This window comes from Colletes latitarsis, chromosome 5 (genome assembly GCF_051014445.1).
Source record: "Colletes latitarsis isolate SP2378_abdomen chromosome 5, iyColLati1, whole genome shotgun sequence".
Lineage (NCBI taxonomy): Eukaryota > Metazoa > Arthropoda > Insecta > Hymenoptera > Colletidae > Colletes > Colletes latitarsis.
In genome coordinates, this window is record NC_135138.1 from 29609254 (window position 1) to 29634044 (window position 24791).

The window sequence follows — 24791 nt, forward strand, 5'->3', positions numbered from 1 at the left end:
TAAATGGCAAGTAATTACTTTTATTATATTTACAATAGAATTTTTTAAATAATTTTACATTTCATCTTTCTTAGCATTTTTTGTTTTACCACGCATATGGAATGGTAAAGGTACTACACCAGGGCATGGTACTTGATTAGGAACTACACAAATACAACTTTTTAAACAACCAACACCAAAATTTGCAGGATTGTCTTGCTTTTTCTTAATTATATCTTCAGCTTCCAATTGGTCTTGTGTTTTACCTACCACTTGACAAAGATGCTGTAATATATCATCCTTACTCTTGTTATCCACATCAATTAACATAGTTTTGCCATTATCTGTGTAGATTAAAAAGAGTTTTAAATTTATCACTGGCAACTATGTAACATAATAGGCATTAAAATAATTTTAAAAGGTATACATTTATTAAGTGAATCTTTTGTACATACCATAATAACATCTTATGAAAGGTGTTGGTGTCAAATTTCTAAAAGTAATAACTTGCACTGCTGGATTTTTATATTTAATTTGTGGTAAATTCCAAAATACAAAATCCCTAAATATAAATTATATGTGAAATTTTATATATGAAACATTAAGATTTTATTATTGTAATTTCAGAAAATATATTTAAAAAAAATATCTAATTATGAACCACGTTATATGAAACATAAAAAATATCATAGTACATATTTTTATTATCGAAATTCATCAATTTGTTTATAGTTTTCACAAACATAAAATTTTCTAAACATAATTTTATGAAAATAACCTAAAACTTGCCTAGTTCCTTGATGATTTGATCCGTGTGTATTATAATTAATGGAAAATATTTGTATTGCATCTTTCAAAATTAGCTTGCCAGCTTGTAAATATTTTAATGTTCTTCGTATAGGGCTTGGACCGATCATAAACGGCATTTTGACTGTTTTTTAATAAAAATGATCTAAAGAACAAACTTATATTTTCACTGAGTTCTCCAAATTAGACACGTTTCTGTTGAAATAAAACATAAAATTTGTGTTACAAACATGTACAGATTCCATTTTTAAAGATTTTATTTTACATTAAATGCATTTTAAATATCATTTCTTTGTTATCACATCTAAATTATCATTTTTTTTTTTGCGGCATTTCTAATTTGCACTAAATGAACTAGAAATCTGAAAGTACAAAACGTATGTACTTACAACAATATGAATTTATTACATTATATTTCTTCCGTTTTTAAGTAAGAATTATTTCTGTTGTACAGTCATGTAATAAATCTTATAACCTTGCGTTTCGTATCAAATTGACTAATACCACTAATAGTGATGAAACCTTTTAAACGTATCCTTGTTTATATGAGTTATGGGGTTTTTCTATAAAAATTTGATTTTTGACCGTGTGTACTATCTCTACCGTTGATACAAAGTTAATTTGCTATAGATACGGTACAAGAGTAGGACTTTTCCTTTTGCATATTACCGGTTTGAATCGTACACACATGTTCCGAATAGTTTGTACCTGTGTGGTCAGCTTTGGCATAATTGGGTGCATCGACGGCGACATTAATAACGACGAACTTCCTTAGCGTCTAACGGAGTGCCGAGTGGTAGGGAAAGCCGACATATCCTACTGCACGAGCCATATTACGTGAGCTCGGCACTTCGCTCAACTTCGGGAAATCGAGAAAGAAGGCAAAGTGTGAGCCCTTCTTTCTTGATATGATGAAATACACGTTTTAAAACCCCCTGACCAGTATTATTCCTATGAATGAGCATATGTATACATATGTATGTTATTAATACGATTGAGCATAAACAGCTGATTATATTCAATATGTGAAGAATAGACTTTGCCCATGTTCATGTTTAAAGGAATCAAAGTTGTACGTTTTGATCGCTGTCTGCGAAAGATCTTTACAAATCAGAATTCTCGACCCTGAATGGAACGAGTAATTATTTTTCTTATTCAGTAACATAGAATAACCAAGTTCAGTAAGAGATATTCAATCTTAGCGTTGTTCGTAACACGAAAAAACCAGAGTGGTCTCTTTTAACAGCTGTCCTTGAAAGATTTCTTCAAACTAGAAGTTCAATGCTGCATAGGCGCCACTCTTCTCGCTTGACCATCTTCGATCTTGATTGAATGTAAATCTTCAATGAAATTCTTCGTCTCTCTTTTCGCTCCGTCTTGTTTGGTGGTTGAGGGATGTCTGCCGCGGGCGCGCCAGGGGGCACGGTTTTTATGCAACTTATTGGAGGCTAACTGGCTGCTAATTGGCTGAGGGGGTCGTTAGTTGATAGATATAATTAATAATTCAAAATAAAATTAAAGAATTATTATTTGAAATAATGGAATACTTAGCAAATAAATCGTTTGAAAATAGTTTTCATAATCTTATTTGATAAATAATTTCATCATCGTGGATAACTTAAAACGTGTATTTACGTGTAAATTTTTCATTCATTATGGACTTTGCTTATATGTATGTATGTATCTATAATAGCTCGAAACGTAAAAATGCCTGGGCAATCGAGATTCGAAATTGTATGCCGCGAGGACGGACTTCAGCTGTTCAAGAACAAAAAGGAAAGGCTCCCATTCACGTTCTTTATCGATTTTCCGAAGTTTCATGAAGTACTGACCTGGTGTAACATGTGGTTCGTGCGGTAGGATATGTCGGCTTTCCCCACCATTCTGGTAAACTCTAAGGTAGTTCGTCGTTATTAGTGTCGCCGCCGATGGACTTAATTATGCCAAATCTGACCACGCTTCGTGCATATTGTTTTTCCTTTCTCTTTTGAAATACGTTATCACCGCTGTTGTATAGCCAGCTGTTTTGGTATAAACTTATATATCTAGGTTAAGTAAGCCTTAATACAGCGTTACGTGAGTTTTTTCGAAATCCTTATAATGTTATAATAATATCGATATTATAAACAAATATACAATTTTTCAATTATCATTGATTATTCAATTGTTTTTTTCGCTTATGTGTTCGAAGACATTTATTTCCATATGTTGCAATTTATTTTATGTCTTTTATCGCGTATTATTTTATTTCAGAATTAATAGGAAAGAGAAAGGAGAAAATAAAATTTAATATGACCATGTCAATGAATGCCAAGGAAATTCGACAAGCCTACATTGACTTTTTTAAAAGTAAAGGTCACGAATATGTTCACTCTAGTTCTACAATACCTCATGATGATCCAACACTGTTATTTACAAATGCTGGAATGAATCAGGTATAATATAATAATAAAAACATTATTATATATACCTTTCTATTCTTTCTAATTTATTTTAGTTTAAACCAATATTTCTGGGAACAGTGGATCCAAATAGTGATATGGCAAAATTTGTGAGAGTTGTTAATACTCAAAAATGTATCAGAGCTGGAGGAAAGCACAATGATTTAGATGATGTTGGAAAAGATGTTTATCATCATACATTTTTTGAAATGATGGGCAATTGGTCTTTTGGAGATTATTTTAAAGTAAATTATTAAAATTATAATGTATATACTATATATTGCAAAAATATTATTGCAGATCCTAAATTTATGTTCTTTTTCTTAGAAAGAAATCTGTACTTGGGCCTGGGAATTTTTAACAGTTAAATTACAATTATCATCCAATCAATTGTATGTAACTTATTTTGGAGGAGATGAAAAGAATAATTTAAAGCCTGATGAAGAATGTAAAAATATCTGGCTTTCTTTAGGGTAATTGAATATATAATACTAATAACATTTTGAGTTGTTATTTTTGTAAATGTTAAACAAAAATATCCTTCCAAGAATTTTATTATTTAACATTTCTACCAATTTATTTTGGTCTACAACAATGAAATATGACATTTAACAGAAATACTACAATTAACCTTTACTATTTTCTTAGAGTACCTCCTACGCATGTATTACCAGGAAGTATGAAAGACAATTTTTGGGAAATGGGAGAAACTGGACCATGTGGACCCTGCAGTGAGTTACATTATGATCGTATTGGCAATAGAGAAGCAGCTCATTTAGTGAATCAGGATGATCCAAATGTTTTAGAAATTTGGAATCTTGTATTTATACAATTTAATAGGCAAGTAACTTGTAATAAGTGAAATAAATTTTAATTTATTTCATATTACATATTATTTTAGAGAGTCTGATGGAAATTTGAGGTCATTACCAAAAAAACACATTGATTGTGGTTTAGGTTTGGAAAGATTAGTCTCGGTTATTCAGAATAAACATGCTAATTATGATACAGATTTATTTGTACCGCTTTTCGATGCAATTCAGAAAAGCACAGGAGCACCACCTTATCAAGGACGGGTAGGGACAGAAGATAAAGATGGTATAGATATGGCATACAGAGTTTTGGCAGATCATGCAAGAACTATTACAATTGCTCTTGCAGATGGGGGTGTACCTGATAATACTGGCAGAGGGTGAACAAACTAATATTTATTTACATATACTTTTTTAAACTATTATTTTAATACATCAATTTTAATATCAATTATACTTTAGGTATGTATTAAGGCGAATTTTAAGACGTGCTGTACGTTATGCGACGGAAAAATTAAATGCAAAACCCGGAGTTTTTGGAACATTGGTGAACGTAGTTGTAGAACTACTTGGTAAACATTTTTATTATGGCTTTCAAATTTGTAATATTACTACATAATTAAAAGATTTTTACAAAAATAATGTTAAAAAAAATGAAGAAATTTATGAACCACTTTAGTATTTTTGCAATTTTTTGGATATTCAAATTTTTATTTTATACTTTTACATCCCTATAGGTGATGTTTTCCCAGAAGTAACTAAAGATCCACAATATATAATTGATATTATTAACGAAGAAGAAATCCAATTCCTTAAGACCTTATCACGAGGTCGTAATTTATTAAACCGTACTATAACGAAATTAGAATCGTCAAGTATTGTCCCAGGCGATGTTGCATGGCGGTTGTATGATACATACGGTTTTCCAGTTGATTTAACACAACTTATGACTGAAGAAAAGGGATTGAAAGTGGATATGGCAGGTTATGAAGAAGCAAGAAAAAAAGCTCAAGTACTGTATAAAATATTATATAATAATAGTTTGAACATGTATCGTTCGTAAAATAATTAGATTACTTCATTTATACCAGATCATTTCTCAAAGCAAAAGTGGTGGTGTAGATGATCAAATTAATTTGGATGTTCATGCAATTACTAAATTACAAAATGAAGGAGTTAAGCCTACTAATGATTTACCAAAATACAATTACACAGTTACCAACAATAAGATGTGCGAGGAATATGAATTTGCGCCGTGTACCGGTACTGTAATTGCTCTTAGATGTGCTAAGACGTTTGTCGATGAAGTATCGCCAGGAGAAGAAGTTGGAATTTTATTAGATCAAACTAATTTCTATGCAGAGCAAGGTGGACAAATATACGATGAAGGATTCTTAGTAAAAGTCGATGATGAAGTAAGGAAGTAATAAATTTGCATTTATATATGTGTGTACGCGTATATAACTAACAACTTTCATTGTTTAGGATACTGAAGTTCGGATAAAAAATGTCCAAGTCAGAGGTGGTTATGTCTTGCATATTGGTACTGTGGGACAAGGTACATTAAAAAAGGGTGATAAAGTTTACTTAAATATAGATATTACACGTAGGAGACTTGTAATGAGCAATCATACCGCAACTCATGCCCTTAATTATGCTCTCCGAAAAGTATTGGGTACAGAAGTTGATCAGAAAGGTTCTCTAGTTGCACCCGATCGTCTTCGTTTTGATTTTACAAATAAAGGTTTGTTAAATTATGTACTTTTAATTACTCGAATAATGTTTAACTATATTTTGAACATGTTCCCATAGGTGCTATGACCGCAGAACAAGTGAAAGAAGTAGAAGAAATTACAAACAAAATAATAAAAGAGAAGAAAAAGGTTTATACTAAAGAAAGTAATTTAGCATTAGCAAAGACTATTCAAGGTTTACGTGCTATGTTTGAAGAAACGTATCCTGATCCTGTAAGAATAGTTAGCATAGGCATACCAGTTGAAGATTTGGAAAAAGATCCTTTGAGTCCTGCTGCAATGCAAACCAGTGTAGAATTTTGTGGGGGAACGTTAGTATTTTTAAATTGTCTAATAAAAACTTACTTGCACAATAAATATTTCACAATTTTAATTTTTCCAGGCACTTACATTGCACAGAACATATAGGAAATTTTGTTATAGCTAGTGAAGAAGCGATTGCTAAAGGTATTAGGCGCATAGTTGCTCTTACTGGTTCTGAAGCTACAAAATCTCAGAAGAAAGCAGCTGCATTACAAACTCATTTAGATCAACTTCAAATGACTATAACAGCTGATAAAAGTGATGTTAATGCAAAAGATTATGTGAAAGAAATCATCGAATTAACAGACGACATCTCACGCGCCACAATTTCAAGCTGGAGAAAAGTATGTATTTTTATAATGTACCTACATATCATTTTAATGTATATATAGATTCATAGTATGCATGTTTTTTTCATACATAGGACAAAATGCGTAAAATGTTAAAAGATTTAAAAAAGACACTTGATAATAAAGAACGCGCAGCAAAAGTTGCAATTGCTAATTCAGTGGTAGATACCATTCACCAAATAATTGAACAAAATGTTGGATGCCCGATACTGGTTGAAGTTGTGCAAGCATATAGTAACACAAAAGCTTTAGATTCTGCTCTGAAAAAGATAAAAACTGTATCTCCAGAAACAAGTGCATTACTTATAACTATAGATCCTGATGTTAAGAAAATTTTTGCACTTAGTGCAGTGTCTAAGGTAAAATTGAACGTGTATAATTAAATATTGATTCTTGTTTAAAAAATTGAAGAAAATAACGTTTATGTATTATAAAATATAATAGTCCGCTATAAATAAAGGATTGAAAGCAAATGAATGGATCCAAGAAATCGCACCACTTATGGAAGGGAAAGGAGGTGGAAAACCTGAATCTGCTCAAGCTACGGGTACAAATATCTCGTGTTTAAGTAAATTAATACACACGGCTAAGAACTTTGCCAATTTGAAGCTTGGAATTACAGGTAAAGAAATATTTATTACATATTGATACGGGTATGTTATTAAAGAAAAAATTATTTCTAAACTCAAAAAATGTATTGTATATTTTTAGAGAACGTTATAATTGATAAACGCGATGAAAAATCTGTGTGTTCTAAAACTTCCAAAGAGAAATTAATACTTTTTGGTAATACCGGAAGTATCAAATATTACCGCGCACGAATAGTAGCTAAGTATAGTGGTAAGGAATTGATTACATCAGAGTCTAAGAATGATGGTGTAATTTCTAGAGATATAAGATTACAAGGTAATGGTTTCGAGTTATTTGATAGCAACGCGATCGCATTTTATTTGGCAAATAGTCAGTTAAGGTGTTCGAAAAATTCTTTTACATTCAGTGAAGTTTTACAATGGTTAAGTTATGCAGATAACCATATTTTACCAGCAGTATCTGGTTGGGTTGTTCCGTGTCTTGCAGATAATATACCAAGTAATATGAAAGAGAATATTAAGACATCTAAAGAGGATCTCTATTATTCTTTGAAAAAACTAAATAATATACTTCAGACAAAAACTTATTTAGTTGGGGAAAGAATTAGTCTTGCAGACATAGCAATTTTCACTGCACTCATTCCATTATATGAGCATGCCTTTGATCCAGCATGTAGGAAACAGTACACAAATTTAAATAGATGGTTCCTTACTATTTTAAATCAACCACAAGTAACGTCAGTTATAAAAGATTTTAAGCTGTGTGAAAAAACTGTGAAATTCTAAAACATTATGTACCCCTTAAATAAATGGCTTTTATAATTGTTTTTATTAACAAATATTATTATAAATATACAGTATAATCAATTAGAATCGTCTTTGTATTACAATATATTCTTCTGTTCACTTTCTTCCCTTTCTTTGTCATATAAAATTCTTACTTCTTTTAGCAAGTTGGATATATTTATACCCATTTTAGCGGAAATTGGAATAATTGGAAAATCAATTTTTTGTTTAAGTATTTCTAAATTTTCCTGTAATTGTATAATCATATTACCAGATCTTTTATTCCTTGAGAAATTAACTTATAAAAAAATAATATATCTTACTGCTGCTTCTGGTAAATCAATCTTATTTGCGGCAATGAGAAGTGACCTTTTATTTAACATTACATTGAATTGTGTAATTTCATACATCAGGGTCTCGAAATCTGCCCATGGTTTATCAGTTGTAATATCCAGTATGAATAATAAAATTTTACAACGTTCTATGTGTTTTAGAAATTGTATACCAAGACCTCTGTTCTTATGAGAGTCAGATATAAGTCCCGGCAAATCCGCCACTTAACAATTAATAAAAAAAATATATGTGACTAATCAAAAATATACTAAAAATAAGATCATAATGCAGTAATATATTACAGACCTGCAATCTGTTCATAATCATCGTATAATACCATTCCTAGGTTTGGTTTTAATGTAGTAAATGCATATGGTGCTACTTTTGGCCTAGCCCTAGATATAGCTCTTAATAATGTACTTTTACCTGAATTCGGAAGGCCAATCTAAAATATATTTGCAACTCCTTATAAAACATTAAATTAACTTTAATAAGCTGCTGCAATTAGTAGCAATTTATTTGTGTGTATGAATAATATTTAACGACGTTTCACGATACTAAAAACACTGTATTTAACCCCTTGCCCTACGATTTAAATTCCAATAGAGTGGGCCATAAACGACCACAAAATCGGTTACAAAACTGAAACAAAATAACAAAGATGAAAATTGACCACGAACCTAGCCCGTTTTGTTTACGTTGAGGCACAGCTACAAAACCACGAGCCCGATATGTGTTGTTTACGTTTGGCCTGATCGATACATCACGGCTCTCATCCTCATCCGTGATACTCATTTCTGGCCCGATTAACTGACCGACCACGAGTCTCATTTGTAGTTGTTGAGCAAAGGGTTAAATTATCGCAATGACACATTTAATAAACACACTGACCATAAAAGTGACCAGTGTAGCCGAAGAAATGAACTGAATCCCATTTTTGAGGCGTGAAGGGAGACACTATAACGTCAACACCTTCACTACTTGACACTACGCGGAGTACTAGAAGAAGCAACGGCACATTAGAAACACCCGTTGCTTCTCCCACCACTTTGCACGGAGCGAGGTACCTGAAGGCCGCTACGTCACGCCGCTTTTCTCCCACTCCTCAGAAATGGGACTCAGCATTAAAACTCTCTAATTTATGGCCTTATTTTTGTTGTAAATAATTCTTTTATATCTTCAACTATTATGAAATATTCTCATTTTTCCATTTAAAACGTAAAACTGTGTACGTAAATAAATTGCTACTACTTATACTACTGCCGCTTATATGTTCTTATCATCAACAAATTACGTATATAACTAACATTAATTATAAAGAAACAAAATATTTATAACTTTCTTATTGCTAGTGTTTAGTTAAAGATAAAAGAATTACAATAATAGAATAAAAATACTAATAAATATAGTTTCTACTTACGAGACCAATATGTGCCATACTTCTTATTTCTAGTACATATTGTAAACTTTCTCCACGTGCACCATACTCGCTTATATATGGTGTTTGTTGCAAGTCAGACTTAAAATATGCATTTCCATGGCCTCCAGCACCACCTCGAGCAGCAATAAACATTGTTCCTTCTTTATTTAAGTCACCTACTATTCTTCCTTCTAAATTACGTACTATAGTGCCTAAAGGAACCTTTACAATAGTATGTTTAGCATTTTTTCCAAAACAGTCTTTATTAGTTCCCTTTTCTCCATTTTCAGCATTAAGAATGCTGCTTATATGTGAGAGGTCATGAATATTTGATGATACCTATAAAATTCATAGTTTTTATTTTCATTCAGAAATAACAATTTTTAATTAGTCTAAATTAAAAAAATTAATACCTCAAAAATTACATGACCACCATGTCCACCATCTCCACCATCAGGTCCAGCACAATCATTTGACCATAATTGTAAAAATGATATTGCTCCATCTCCACCATTTCCTCCGATAGTTCTTACCTAAATAAATAGAAATTAGTATCTGTAAATATTATGTAGAAATTCAAAAAGCTTTACTTAATATTTCATACTTGCTTCATATCAAGAAAATTTCGATCTGTATCTTCTTGTGATTTTGGCTTTGTATCACGTAATGGTTTAGGAACATTTTCTCTGTGTTGAAACCATTTAGAAGTATATAATGAATTAAATACATTTTTATTTGTACTTTTATATTTGTGCACGTTTATAGTAATATTTGTAATATCTTGTTTCCAAGTAGTAATAAGTAACATTGTACTTCTTATTTGACGAAAACAATGCATCTGCAATTAATTAAATTTTGAAAAAACTTATATTACAAAATAGACCAAATAATACAATATTATTTTAGGTATAACGTGATAATATTTTATTAAATTATATTTACATTGAACAGTGTTATAAATTTATAAATAAAATAGTACTATCTTGAGACTAACACATTTAAATTATCTTCCAAAATATTTGTAATTAAATTTTGATGTATATCAATGACTCTCTTTCTATATAAAGGTATACAATCAGATTTATAATATATTCTATAAGTTCTCTTTTCTATATTTTGTGAAGAAGATTTATATAATCGTAAGAAATTAATATCATTTATAATGCGACCTGCATGGTTGTATAATAATGTATAAAATTTAATAGAATTAAATTTTCCTTTAACACTGAAAGTTATATCAAATACATATGTATGTGCATATACATTTGATTTATGTGTTACTTCAGTTATATGTTTCCATGAAAAATTATCATCATATTGAGAAATATCTATTTTACTTTCAGGAGCAATATTCAGTATATTTGGAGGTTCAGATTTAACAAATACATGAGTCAAAGCTTTAGTAGAGTGAAATTGTTTATCTAAACCACGATATCCAGTTACTATATAATTTTGAAAAAACAACCACTGAAAAGGTTCGACTGTACTTAATATAAAATTTCCATGGGCTGCCATTTCTGTAATTTTCCATGAATCATCCCAACGCCTTGGTGGATCATCAATATGTGTGCCACCTTGACCATTACATAGAGTAACTAATATTTGCCCATTATTTTTCAATAATTTTGTAGCATTTATAAAAAACTGTTTTAATAACTCTCTATTTTTTTCAATACGCATTTTACCACCAACATGAGGAAAGTTAAAGATAATTTTGTCAAATAACTTTGTTTTTAATATCGGATGTTCTTTCAAATTTGTTGCATCAACACCTAATAGTACACAGACTCCTGAAAAGAAAAGCATAGAATTCTTTACACAACTAATTTAATTAGAAGACAGTGTTAAGTTCCTAGTCTTTCTTTGTTTTGCAGATACTGACCATTCTTTACTAAACATTCTATGTTTTTCTTTCCAATATCTTGATAAATATTAGCTTCATAACATGTAGCAATAATAGTAATTTTTAAATTAAGTTGGAGCAATGCAACAGAGAATGAAAAGTTGCCTTCTCCTACTAAAAGCACAAAATCATTTTCATTGAACACAGTCAGCTTCATTGTTTCAAAGGATAATTAACAAATATTACGATTTAAACTGTTGCTTTTTCATTATTACACTGAAAAAATAACTTATATTATAACTATTACTGAACCTGTAAAAGTAAAAGGATAACTAACCTTGCTGTATGTAGTATGGCACGTAACTAAAGCTTCAAATTCATGTTACAATGTTTATAAAATTTATTGGCAATACGGAAATAATGCAAATTAATTTCTATCAAACGCGGATTAATAAAAATTGTTTATGTATGTATATGAATGTATTAATGTCATGTTGCCAATCAGAAGTCAGATGCGTATATGGTTTTTCGTAATATGGATAAGTGTTTGTGCCGAAACGTATATGAATACATAATTGCTCTACTACTTATTCGTAAGAGTAACCGAATTGTATTTTTTAATACCGCGTTAATAACGATAAAAAGTTTTCATTCATCAAAATATAATAATGACATATATATACACAGTATTAATAACATATGGGAATTACTTCCAACAATAAAATACAACAACGATGAAAAAAGTTCATATAAAAATGTGTCCTATTTAATCTTGTTTCTAAGTTACAGTTACTTTTTTATTCTGATAATTTTTTGATAAAAAAAAACCTAAAAAAAATCTGTTACATATTTAAGCTATAATGAAATATGTGTTACTTTTCTTTCAGTTGTAGGTATGTAGTCATGATGATGTAATTACGATAAAATTATATATTATATCATTTTTTGTATAGATTTGATATATATAATCAAAATCTATTATTGAGTCAGCAAGTAAGTTCTTTTTTACACTAACATTAATTATGCATAAGTGAATTTTACTATATTTTTAAGTTTTTATTAAAATATTCTTATTACAGAAATTCAATAAACATTACCAAATATTAATGATTCGTTACGAAACATATATATACCAATTATATACATATATACGGTATTCATATCAGAGCTATCTCTAATTAATTATGGAAGTAATTTAAAATAAACTCCCCTTATGTTTTCTGGATATTTTCTTTGGCTTATATGCAAATGTTTGTGATATAATAGTACGATGAATGAATGAAACTATTTTTATACGATAGTTTGATGAGTCTGTTATAAATTTAGCATCATGAATTCACTCTATGATACTGTTTTAACACGCGTTGAATATTCACGAATCAGTGAATTTTCCGAAATGGTTCGATCGAATAGAAACGACTTTATGTATTACTTTATGTAGCGCTATAGTTTTTTAAATTATTTTCGATGATTTATTGACAAAAGTTTTATGTGGTTTATTTTTTATGTTGAAAACTAATAGATTTTTCTTCTTTTTTTTCACAAACGATCAGTAATAACTCTAGAATTACAATGACCGCTGCAGTGGTCACCCTGTACATGTTTTGGACAAGTGTTTGTAACAATCGAAATCATGTCGTGTCAGGTGTATATGTTCTCTCCCACGCTTCGTGCAGTCTTCTTCGTACCTTGGATATATGACAGCACGCAAGTCCGCAAATGACCGATATCTACTTACTCAATCCGCAGCGAAAAATATCAACTTGTGGTTTGTCATTGTGGCACACGTTGTACGCTGTGCATCATACCTTGGACATCTGTGCATCATGTCGCCACTGCTACGCTTCGCATGCCATAGTTAGTTGATTCAGTGTCTTTTGAAGCTAAGGAAAATCTAGACCAATCACGGTATAACTAAATTTTAATAGTAAGTTTCAAAACTACTATCTAAATTACTGTTCGTAGGATGATGTGAATATAGTGCTTACTGTTTACTGAAAACATTATCATTTTACATCGTAACTATAAAAGAGGCTTTGTAACATTGTTGCATGTTTTCCTTAGTTCGTCAGGTAAATATTTTGAACATGATGAAATTGTTACGTGAAATACAAAATTACTTTGTAAGACAGCATAAAAATAAATGTTTAGCAAAGATAGAAATTTAAGTTTTAGCTGACCGGGAAAGAAATACATATGTATAATTTCAATACTTCCGAAAAAAAATCGTAAACAGAATCAGTGTAGTAGTGTATTACACAGAATACATAATTGAACAAATAAGTAGGTATTTTTCATAAATTACTAATTACTTCAAAATTTAATTTGAGGAATAATATTCGAAAAATAAAGATATTTTTATAAGATGTCATTAAACACAATTACAAAGAACTTCATTCATGAAGATTAAAATATTAAATTAGATTAACTTATATAAGAATACTATATCGTTTCACGTTAATTATACTACTGTACAAAATTAATCTTGTCAAAATAATTTATATTATTTATGTTTTTTTATGATCGATAAACTTTAGTAGGAATTATATAATACGAAAAGTATAAAATAGCAATTGTCGTTTTCGTGACGATAGCTGCTACGTTGGTCGACGAAAATAAAAGTGGTCTAGCTACTACGTAAGTAGTCGAATGATGCCATCTTCGATTTGTCTTCCGGGTCAGCTTGTAGGTGCCGATAGCACTTGGATTGCAACTCACCTATGTGTTTGCACGTATAACTGTAAAATTTTATGTTATCGTAAGTTCATATTATGAACATCTGATAATTCAATAATTACTGTCAAATCGCGTAATACAAATCGTAAATAAACATATCGAAACTCTTTTCATTATTGACTTTTACCAGCTAGAAACAAATCACATTTCTCCTGTAACAGCACAACGGAATTCATTGTAAAGAAAGAACATTTATTCCTTTGATTGATAACCGTCTCTTATATGCACCACGTTTATCACAGTTAAGAATTTATGTCAACCGAAGTTTCGCACTTCTGAGTTTATTTTGGCATTATTGTAACTTGGCAACTAGACTGGTCGTACAAGGCTAAAAGAAGAACAGATAACCTCAAACAGATAAATTACGGAGGAGAGTTCACTGAATAGTACAATATAATGTTATTTTGAAAGTTAGCAAAAAAGTTTTCGTTTGTAACACTGTTTCTTTGCAACCATCAAGTGATTGTTATGCTTAAATATACACGGTAAGTATGCGGTCAAATGCTTTCATAAAATTATAGATAGATCATGAACTCGACGCTTCGTATTAAGAAATCAGTTTAACCTTTTGCACTCGAAAAATTCCGTAGTAGGATTATTAAATGTTTGACATAAAATTTGAAAGGTTCTGACGCAGCGCCATACTATTACCATTCATTATGTAAAATAAATTTTCATGAAAATATAATAATTTTATTCCTTTGCCCATTGGTATCGTCCATAAGTGAAAAGAGAGTGATTTTCGGAAAATTATTTCAAGTTAATAATATACTCGATGGAAAAGTTTTGAGTGCAAAGAGTTAATAGTAAAAAATAATCGATTTATTTCGATAGGCAATCAATAATTTTTCATTAATTAAATTAAAATCTATTTGATGTTTAGCATTAAAAATTGCCGTTATGGTATGTATGCTATAATACATAATAGTATACTATCGTGGAAGCCATTATCTATTACGTGATCGCAGGTCTACATATCTTTGTGATATAACTTATGAAAAACTTAGTTAGGGGCTAGCTATTCGGTCGATCTACCTCTGAATAAAGTATGAATGTTCCGTGAGACGCTACATACTCTAGTCTAAAGGACTCTTAGGTCATATCATACTTTGCACAACACTTAATTGTTCACTGTTTAATAGTAAATGTGCTAGGTTCTTCACCTCTATAATGTATAACGTGCAGTATCAGTGCATGATTATATGATTTTACATGTACATAGGCATTGTGTCTGTAAAATTTTTATAACAACTTTAAAATTTTAAGAGCTTTAAATAGAATCGACATATTAAAAGCATAAATCAGATCACGTAAAGCAATAGTAATATGTGCTATAATTAGCGCATAGGAAATGTAATTTTAATAGAAATGAAGTCATATGCGCTGGTAATTACACATTTCATAGAGGTTACATGGATTTGAGTCATACAATAAGAACAGACGTAACATTTAAAGAACGCAAACATGTCGTGATACACACAAGAATAGTCACGTCGTACTGCTGCATGTTTAATCGATGACGTACACATGTTTTTTTTGTGGCCATATATTCACGTGTAGTTCACATAAAAATAATAGTACAGGCTATAAAATGAAACACTGATAAAGTAATTATGGTATAAAAAAATTTATAACTTCTATATTTTCGAGAATAAAATATATAAATATTCATTACTTAAAACCCAATGAAAGTTAGAATAAAACAATTATTCACCCAACACGCGCTTTTAAATAATTGAATCAGTCCTATCCAAAGTTACACCCAAAAGCAATTTCCCCCCTCGCTCTGTATTCGTTACACATCTCCGCTACTCGATATTGTATTACATGTATGTATGAGCCCAATAACAGCATAAGGATCTGTAACTGTAGACAGGATTGTCTTGTGTCATTATATTAAATCTAGTTCAGTTTGGATCAGTTCTGTTCAAAACTGCTCCTAAAAACAAGTTACCCCCACTTTTTCTTCGTATCGTAGATACGGGCACTATATGTATAGTTAATATCGGGTTTTGTATGTAGACTCAATACAAACTAAATATGGTACCTAAAGGAGGGCGAAATCGCGTAAGAGGCTCTATCCGTGGGCAGGGCGGAATTAAGCGAATGGAAGTTCAACCGTAACAAATTATCCCACCTCGCATAAACGGAAATCTTCCTACGTATAAAAGTGGTAACGTTAGAAAGGGTAAGCCGCATGACGGCGCCACGAGAGCATCGCGACGCGACGCAAGCTATGGTCGTGAGGCGGCGCCGGTCGTTCGTCACGAAACGAGGCGGGGTTGCAAGAGAAGCTCGTATGAAAGAAGAAGAAGGAAAGAGTCAGCAAATTCACGCAACTTGAACTCGAGCAAAAGAGAAAGAACCGAGGAAAATCACGAACAGAACTGTGTAAGACATACGGCGAAACTAGCGCCTCCGTTTACGTTCTCTTCGTTACTTTTGCTCCTATTGGTTTACGAGAGAAGCACAGTTTCCGAAGTTAAATGCCAAATCGTAACAACGTATCTCTTCGATAGTTTCGTCAATTAATCCTACCGTCCTTCTTTCCCCACACTTTTTATTACCTTCACCTTTCCGATTTTATATTCTTATATTGTATTTCTGTCACTTACAAAAATGTACAAAATCCGAACCTGTTACTCCTTTCTGCAGTGATTTCACAGTGTAACAAGAGCCAAAAGAAGAAAACTTGTGCGTGAAACTACTAATGCATGTGAACATCATGCGTGCTTTTCTTACATGTGTATGTGTTACATCGATACGAGGTACGATAGTGTCTCACTGTAGGTCTCTTTCGGTCCTACCAGTGACTAATTGAGCGTGCACATTCAGCAACTTTATGGCTGGATAATGCGTCGACCAGGATATCGACGGAGCACGGAGGCATCGAGAAATCCTCTGAGTTTTGCAAGAATTATCTATTGTCATACTTGTTCCTTTCGTCCGTCTCATGGGTATGCCTTCGACATTTAACTCAGTGAAATTTAATTTGTTATAATATTTAAACATAAAGTCAATGTTAGATCTGTACCACCCTGTTTTGATATTTAACTACAACTTGTTTTTTCCAATACAAATATGCACGTGTTGAGCGCGTGTCTATATACATAGGGTACAAGCATGTTGAACGTGTGTATAACTATGTATGTCGCCGGTTTTAAAGTACCATCTATGCCCACATTTGAAAAGCATCAATAACGAAGTATTCATAAATTTTATATTTACAAGAATATGCACAATAGAAAATGTAAAAAACTGATTGATTATGTTGTCACGTAACCTTCACTTTCATTATGTAGGAAAAGGTCGTTATTTGCAATTTGACCAATTACCGTATAAAACTACATAAGCAATTGCATGAAATCCTTACTGTAGACCTTTAATTACTATAAACGCATTTGAAATAGCATCATTTCTTGATACATTTTTAAAAGTTAATTTTTTTTGCACGTACAATTCCGTGAATGAGGTATTTGTATATGTTGGTAAAGTAAAAGTGATGCGTGATACAAAGTAACCCTTGAATTATTTCGATTGGTAGATACACGATCAAAATAGGGACAAGGGTAGACTTGGTATATTATCAAAATTGTTTCTTAAGCTCGTGTAAAAGCGAAATTAACCTACTTTACCGGTGCCCGCACAAAGGTTTAAATCACATTGCTATTACTTTTCAACGGTCTAGATATTTATGACTCATTATCTTTATCCTACTTTGAAGATACCAGTCTGAGATAACATTTCTGCTAATTAATTATACACTTTAAATTTTCTTGTAGAAATAATCGTCAATATCAAGAGACAGAATATGAATTCCTGTAAATATTCTTCAAGTGACAAAACGAACTAGAATTCTAACTGAATGTTGTTTCTAACATTCCGCGCCATGGTCATGTGGTGATGAATATTATTACGATATTACCCGATAGTTCTGTGACTAAACAAATATTTCATGACATTATCATAAATCGTAATATATTTTCGTCGCTATAAAGACTGTTTCAAGGAATTCTAATTCCGAAAAAATGTTATCAAAGGCGGAAAGTTCGGTACTTGTGACCGTCAGTTCCAACGTTTTATCGTAACATCGCGTGTAATATCAGATTAAGTTTTGTATCTAAATATTGTCCAATAAAAGGTATTAAACCATGATACTTTAGCACATTATAATTTTCGCATATTACACGTGATAAAATCTGTAGACTTTATATATTACACGTACAACTTAACGATGTATCTTTCAAAGCAATATGTTTGTTATAAAAACTGTATCGTATAATAAGTTATTTACTTTTTGTAGCACAAACCCCATCGCATGAAGGGTCAATTACAAAAAATTCAAGACAAAAAGAGAAAAAGAAAACGTAACAACGAACAAAATCAACTCCTACTAACAAACGATGTGATGACTGTGAAGGATAAATTTGTACAAAAATCAAATGGATCAAACTATAGATGATGCAAAAGTACATCAAATAATGTATGACACGTTATGGCCGTTTCTACATGCAAAATTTAAAAGATCATTTACGTTTCATAAGAAACTATTCAATAGAGAATAAATCGTACATAGAAATATACAGAAACAAGGGGATTCAGCGATGTCGAAAAACAGACAACAGAACCGGATCGATTCGTAAAAGAACACACATTTTCGACTGTTCCCCTGATATTCTAGATTAATAACGGAAATAATTATGGATGAAATAAAGGTGGCGAACTTGGGCCAAGCGGCTTCAGCCGCATGCTCGATGGCAACGAATTTCTTGGCGCCGGTGAAAACCGAACGGCAAATCTACGAGAATTCGATGCTCGAGGACGATCCCAATGCCAACTCGGTGGTACCGACTTCGCAAGAAGATAGAACTGTGCCGAGATGGGGCCCTAATCACAAGGGTGCCCAAGAACTCGCAAATCTTTACAGCACTGGTAATTATTTAATTCATTAATTTTAATATCAATGAAATGAAATTATATAGTTAATGGGAAAGGAGCAGAATCATAGAAATAATACGTTCCAATATAATTTATGCAAAGATTTTGAAACAATTAATGATTCATTTTATATTTAATGCAAAACGTTAGAATAACATCGCACGATACGTGCACATAGTATGTTTTCTGATTTTAATACTTGCCAAGACATTGACTATACATTGGTGGTGCCTTGGAATCGTCGCTTGTGTGCAAAAATAAAGAGATGTCTAACAATACGTGTTTTTGTATTTATATTGTACAGTACTCGTAAAAAAATTATTATAATTTTTCTTGCATATGTAGTTATAAGCGTATGTGTTATATACGTATTATTTCGTGATTGAGTTTTGTATTTTTAAAATGTTGAAGGTCAATATTACTTCATATTTATGTATTTTAGGAAAAAGAACACAAGAGTGCATTTGTGTTGGTATCTGCATTACACTCATGGTGGTTAATTCAATATTTATCCTCGTCAGATTACGAGTAGAAAATGTAAGTTCAATCGCAATGGCAGCGTTTTGCGGCATTGTTACGGCAGATTTTGCATCTGGATTTGTACATTGGGCTGCTGATACATGGGGCTCTGTGGAACTTCCAATACTTGGAAAGGTAAAAACAACTGTACAAGCATATAATTGCTGGTATCAGCAAAGCTATTATTCGATGTTACGTTGTCGATATTATTTCATAAAATAATCATAAAAAAAAGAAATTTACGAAAACTGCAATATTGATCTTAAACAAGTATACAATATTTTGAGAAACACGAAATTTTTCTTTTAACTATAGAAACGTACATTGCTTCATGTGTTGTTAAATATAGAAACATGTATTTGCAGAACTTTTTGAGACCATTTCGAGAACATCATATTGATCCAACAAGTATAACAAGGCATGATTTTATAGAAACTAATGGTGATAATTTTATGGTCACAATACCATTCCTTTGCAAATTAACATGGGATTTTTTAAGTCTCCCAGAATCGGAAATTCAACAAAAATTTGTTTGGACCTGTTACTGGTTTCAACTTGCAATTTTTGTAGCAATGACTAATCAGGTAAATGATTAAAAATTTTGTCAAAGTACAATTTTATGTATACCTCGTTAATTCATTCTTTTTTTCTTTAAGTTACTTGTCATTTTTTTAGAGTACTATATTTAGCATTAACAAAGTGATATAATGGCAAACAACATAAAAGATTTTTTTCAGATACATAAATGGTCTCACACGTATTTTGGACTACCTACTTGGGTTGTTTGGTTGCAAGAACACAGAATTATATTACCTAGAAAACATCATCGTGTGCACCATGTTGCACCACATGAAACCTACTTTTGCATTACTACTGGATGGTTAAATTGGCCATTAGAAAAACTTCGTTTTTGGTACATTTTGGAAGTTTTCATTGAAAAAGCTACTGGTTGCAAGCCAAGAGCAGACGATTTGAAGTGGGCACAGAAGCGGTCTTGAGAATTAATGTGTTTTATCGTTTTATGCATTTTCAAGGACAAGGAACAAATTTAACAAACAGTGAAAATTCGGAGTTCGTGGAAAAATATACAATAAATTTTTAAATAGAACATGCAAAGAGGAAGGTTAAATCCGTAAATATAACTTTTTTTTCTTATATTTAGCACTACGAGGCCTTTCCTACAAAATAGATAGCGTAATTAAAGACATTTAGTATTACTTGAACATGCTTTTGAAATTTACACGTTTATAATAGGTATATGCAATATATATATATATATATATATATATCTATTCATAAGAAAAATGTAAACATGGAATCATGTTTCTGTAACTATGAATTAACAATTGGCCTGACAGATTAAGTAATTATACGTTTATGCACTGCACAATCATTACATAAATAGCACAAACTTGAGCAAAGAGCCTTAATTGAAGATTTTTTTATAATAATTTACAAAGTATTATATAGCTGAAATCAAAGTATGCAACATGTTGTGCAAAACAGTCGCGCATAGCCTATATGATTTATAAAAACAATGTCCAGTATCTGAAATTAAATTGAATGTTACAGATAAGAAGCATGGATACATACATATATAATAATATATTATTATATTAATATATTATTATATTATTATATATGTATGCGTATATGCACGAGAATATGTATTTATGTATTAATTTAAATTAATTGCTTACACTTTGTTGCACATGAATTTAAAAAGTGTAGTTTTGAAGAAAAGTTATAATTTAACTTAATTAATGCGCTAATCTACACTAGTCTAATCTGCTGAAACTGCTTAAGTACAATCACCAATTTCCCTGAACCTCCAAAAAATTTTTAAGCCATTGAAATTGAATAAAAAAAATTATTCATTTGCAATGATAACATCCTGTCAAAAGCAAATATCCATTTATACATGCACATTCTAAAATAAATTATTTTTTCTGAATAAGATAGAACCCAATCAATATTCGTCAACAAATTTATAGATAATCGAGACGATATAAAGACGATAGATATCGAATTTATAGATGTTAAAATTGGTAACATAGTCTTCAATTTTAATTTCGCTTAAAAAATTGGATTATATTGTCATCATTTGAGCTAAGATTAAAAGAGATAATGAAAAGTTAATATTAAATGTGAAAAAAGTAAGATAAAAACAATTAACATCATTTATTAATTGGATTATATATTCACCATAAAAAGAGTTGTAACATTTTGGTTCTCATTAATTTCTTAGCTCACAACAAATGACATAACAAACGTAAAAATTGTAAGATGCTAAATATAAGTACAAGTTTTAGGTTCAGGGACCAAAACAGGGCCTATTGCTCTATGCAGCAGTCTTCGAAATAATTGGTTTGATTTGGGTAAAGTATACTGATGTACAAATAGTAATAGAAATGTGGCTGAATTTTTAAAAATGATGATATGAAATTTTATTAATAGTGACATTGATTTTTATACGTATTATATTTTTTTAGTATCTACCATTTTGTCTTGTAAATTTCAGTATACTTTATACAGAGCTTTACCATGATATATGTTCCTTGCAAGCAAATCATTAATAATGTCTTTTAAAAAAATAATAATTATAAGACATTGCAATTATTATAAGTACCATAATTGTTACTGTTGTTATTATTGTTATAAAAAATGGAGTATAAATTTAAAACAAATTCATCATATAGCAATGCGTGCCAGAATTGAAGCTTTCTCTTTATATAAATCTATTTAATAGTTAACTAACAATTACACAAAGCGAAATGAAACACAAAACTATATTTTTTGCTAATTTAATTTTCTAAGCAATATATTAATGTCACTACTATTATTGCAAACTCTAATTCCTTTTTGCAATATAGTTTTTTAAAAACAGATTTAAAAAGAAGGTATAATAATGGAACTGTATATTGTGGCATCCTAATATAAATTGAAAGAAAGTAAAGAGATCTAAAAACTACTTACTATGTACAAAATGCTTCAAACTGTTTAAGCATATTTTTCATTGAATGTTGATTCCAAATGGAAACTTTCAATATTCATCACAACGAAAAAAGAGACTACTGAAACATAAAAATGTATATGTAAAGGCAATAGTTGTATAATAATTATATAACTATTTCATTAATTTAATTATTGTTGCAACACAAATTATCTTGATTCAAATAAAGTGTCTTGTTCACATTCCATAAGCCTAATTATATGAAAATATTTATTGCACTAATATTTTATGAATTAAATGTCTAGACACTTATTTACACATATTTCATAAAAACTCTACAAGATTGATGTTAATTTATAACTTATATTATGTGAATAATTTCTGTACATACTTATATAAATCTAATAGCAGTCAATATTAACATCAGCCTTATAAAATAAAAATGATGAAAATTTTATTAAAAGATAATCTTAAGCTTTAATATTTTGAGGCTATATTTACTTAAAAAGTTAATCTACATTTTAGAAAGTATATAATAATAAGAAATTGTGCAAAGATAAACTAAATTTAATAATACAAATTAAATATGTTTTTAAAAGCGGTATTAATCATTTTGACTTTTCAGCAACACATTTAGATGTAAATATGTTTTTAAGCTTAAATTTATAAAAGAGAAATATAAACTGCATAGTTCAAATAAAAAAAAAAAAAATGATGGCTGTAAATACATTGAATTTGATACATTGGAAACATTTATATCTAGCTCTAATTGCAAAAATGCATACCTATTTTCATATGATTATAATCAAACACTTATAATGTGATTACATTATATCATTATTGAGCATAATTTTTTATTCAGCTTTATGAAATTTTTGATAGGTATTTGTCAGTGATAAGAAAACAGAATTTAATACTTTTAATAAGCACAATGTATGAGCTATTTTGCTTAATTTGATGTAGCATAAGCTGCATTTAAAATTTGCACACTGAAAAATGTATTATATAAAAGTTAGAATTATGTTAATTTAAATTTATTTTAAAATCTAAGTATAAATAATGCAAAAAAGAGAAATATTAGTTCCATTTTCTGAAATCTAGTAATTAAAGTCATATGTAAACTGCTTTGCAATAAATGTATACATACTTGTTCCAATGATATAAATGTACATGGAATATAAACAGAATGATACATTTTTTTTAGTGTTTAAATAATATGTTTTTAGTAGTATAATGTATCATGATGTTTCTATTTCTTCTTCATTTAAAAAATTCACCTAAAACTTTTCTGAATGAAAGAACATACATAAAGTATCAATGAAAAACTGACTGATAAAAGAAATTCCATTTGCCATTATGCATGTGTTTGATATAATCAAAAATTGTTATCTTGATAAGATGAAAAATACGTATGTATAAATAATATAAGGAGTTTATAATGAACCATAAGAAAACAAGTCTTATGTATTTAATAATAGTTAATATTGTTCCACTAATAATGCACAACGATGCCTTTGGCAAAGTCAAAGTGATAGTCAAATAGAAACTGAAATTGGTATTTTATAATAATATAAGAAAAACATTTGCGTTGTTTAGTTATGATTTTGCAATGACAAAATTTAAATTGTTTATGTAACTAACGAAGTACATATAAAGAAGACAACGGAATATATTGTTATTCTGAGATTACAGAACACATTTCTAGTAAAGACATTATCTTGTGATAACGCAAATTTTATATGTTTATAATTTATATAGCGAAGTTGCACATAAAGATTTAATATTAATTAATGACTAATCATTTTTTAAGTGACGAAATATTGTACGAACCTTTATGCTGCAAACCGAAACTAGCGGTTCCTTAATAAATTGTAAAATATTCATTTATACCTATTGTACTACCACTTTTCTGCATTTTTCTTTGATGGAATATCTCATAGCATACTTTTCATTTCACTCATAAATCTTAAGTACGTTACCTACGTTTCTTCTAACGAATGTTTCAAAATTTACAGTATGCAGGAGTACCAATATCACGATATGCTTAAATTTGATACACTACGTATTCATTACCGATACGTGAATGGTACATTTGTTTAATATGATTAAAGTAATATAGTTTATACGTTCAAACTTAATTATAATTATGACTAATGAATAAAAGAATTACCTAATATGCATAAAGTATTTCATGTAATACTTTGACAAACATTTTACGCATTATTGC

The 24791-nt window shown here is 30.1% G+C and overlaps 4 protein-coding genes across 25 annotated transcripts; 2 read left to right on the plus strand and 2 right to left on the minus strand.

The window, feature by feature from the left end:
- Mrps25 (mitochondrial ribosomal protein S25) lies at positions 1-9135 on the minus strand. 4 transcript variants are annotated; one of them, XM_076765101.1, is made up of 4 exons: positions 9047-9135; positions 769-981; positions 435-541; positions 1-323 (listed from the first exon to the last, which is right to left on the minus strand). In XM_076765101.1, exons 2-4 carry the CDS (start codon positions 903-905, stop codon positions 55-57), a joined length of 513 nt encoding a protein of 170 aa, XP_076621216.1. In that variant the 5' UTR covers positions 906-981; positions 9047-9135; the 3' UTR covers positions 1-54. The 4 variants fall into 4 exon arrangements, with proteins under 4 accessions (XP_076621216.1, XP_076621215.1, XP_076621213.1 ...); XM_076765100.1 differs by lacking the exon at positions 9047-9135 and adding an exon at positions 8836-9040; XM_076765098.1 differs by lacking the exon at positions 9047-9135 and adding an exon at positions 1172-1636.
- Alars (alanine--tRNA ligase, cytoplasmic) lies at positions 2383-7822 on the plus strand. Of its 2 annotated transcripts, none has more exons than XM_076765055.1 (15): positions 2383-2685; positions 3040-3221; positions 3284-3472; positions 3555-3700; positions 3876-4071; positions 4133-4419; positions 4502-4611; positions 4777-5051; positions 5131-5454; positions 5525-5783; positions 5852-6104; positions 6176-6440; positions 6521-6805; positions 6891-7068; positions 7158-7822. In XM_076765055.1, exons 2-15 carry the CDS (start codon positions 3078-3080, stop codon positions 7820-7822), a joined length of 3576 nt encoding a protein of 1191 aa, XP_076621170.1. In that variant the 5' UTR covers positions 2383-2685; positions 3040-3077. The 2 variants fall into 2 exon arrangements, with proteins under 2 accessions (XP_076621170.1, XP_076621169.1); XM_076765054.1 differs by lacking the exon at positions 2383-2685 and adding an exon at positions 2711-2862.
- On the minus strand, positions 7921-24537 carry LOC143341820 (mitochondrial ribosome-associated GTPase 2). 11 transcript variants are annotated; one of them, XM_076765071.1, is made up of 10 exons: positions 11756-13222; positions 11665-11694; positions 11458-11592; positions 11063-11365; positions 10180-10413; positions 9989-10108; positions 9576-9914; positions 8462-8600; positions 8146-8378; positions 7921-8070 (listed from the first exon to the last, which is right to left on the minus strand). In XM_076765071.1, the coding sequence occupies exons 5-10, from the start codon at positions 10411-10413 to the stop codon at positions 7921-7923; spliced, it is 1215 nt and encodes a 404-aa protein (XP_076621186.1). In that variant the 5' UTR covers positions 11063-11365; positions 11458-11592; positions 11665-11694; positions 11756-13222. The 11 variants fall into 11 exon arrangements, with proteins under 11 accessions (XP_076621186.1, XP_076621189.1, XP_076621187.1 ...); XM_076765074.1 differs by lacking the exon at positions 11665-11694 and having other exon boundaries at positions 13157-13229; XM_076765072.1 differs by lacking the exon at positions 11665-11694.
- Kua (Plasmanylethanolamine desaturase Kua) lies at positions 13206-24441 on the plus strand. Of its 8 annotated transcripts, XM_076765085.1 has the most exons (6): positions 13206-13326; positions 13384-13490; positions 18458-19086; positions 19535-19746; positions 19977-20195; positions 20349-24439. In XM_076765085.1, the coding sequence occupies exons 3-6, from the start codon at positions 18855-18857 to the stop codon at positions 20607-20609; spliced, it is 924 nt and encodes a 307-aa protein (XP_076621200.1). In that variant the 5' UTR covers positions 13206-13326; positions 13384-13490; positions 18458-18854; the 3' UTR covers positions 20610-24439. The 8 variants fall into 8 exon arrangements, with proteins under 8 accessions (XP_076621200.1, XP_076621199.1, XP_076621204.1 ...); XM_076765084.1 differs by lacking the exon at positions 13384-13490 and having other exon boundaries at positions 13221-13345; XM_076765089.1 differs by lacking the exons at positions 13206-13326; positions 13384-13490 and adding an exon at positions 13689-13705.
- Positions 24538-24791: the final 254 nt, after the last annotated feature.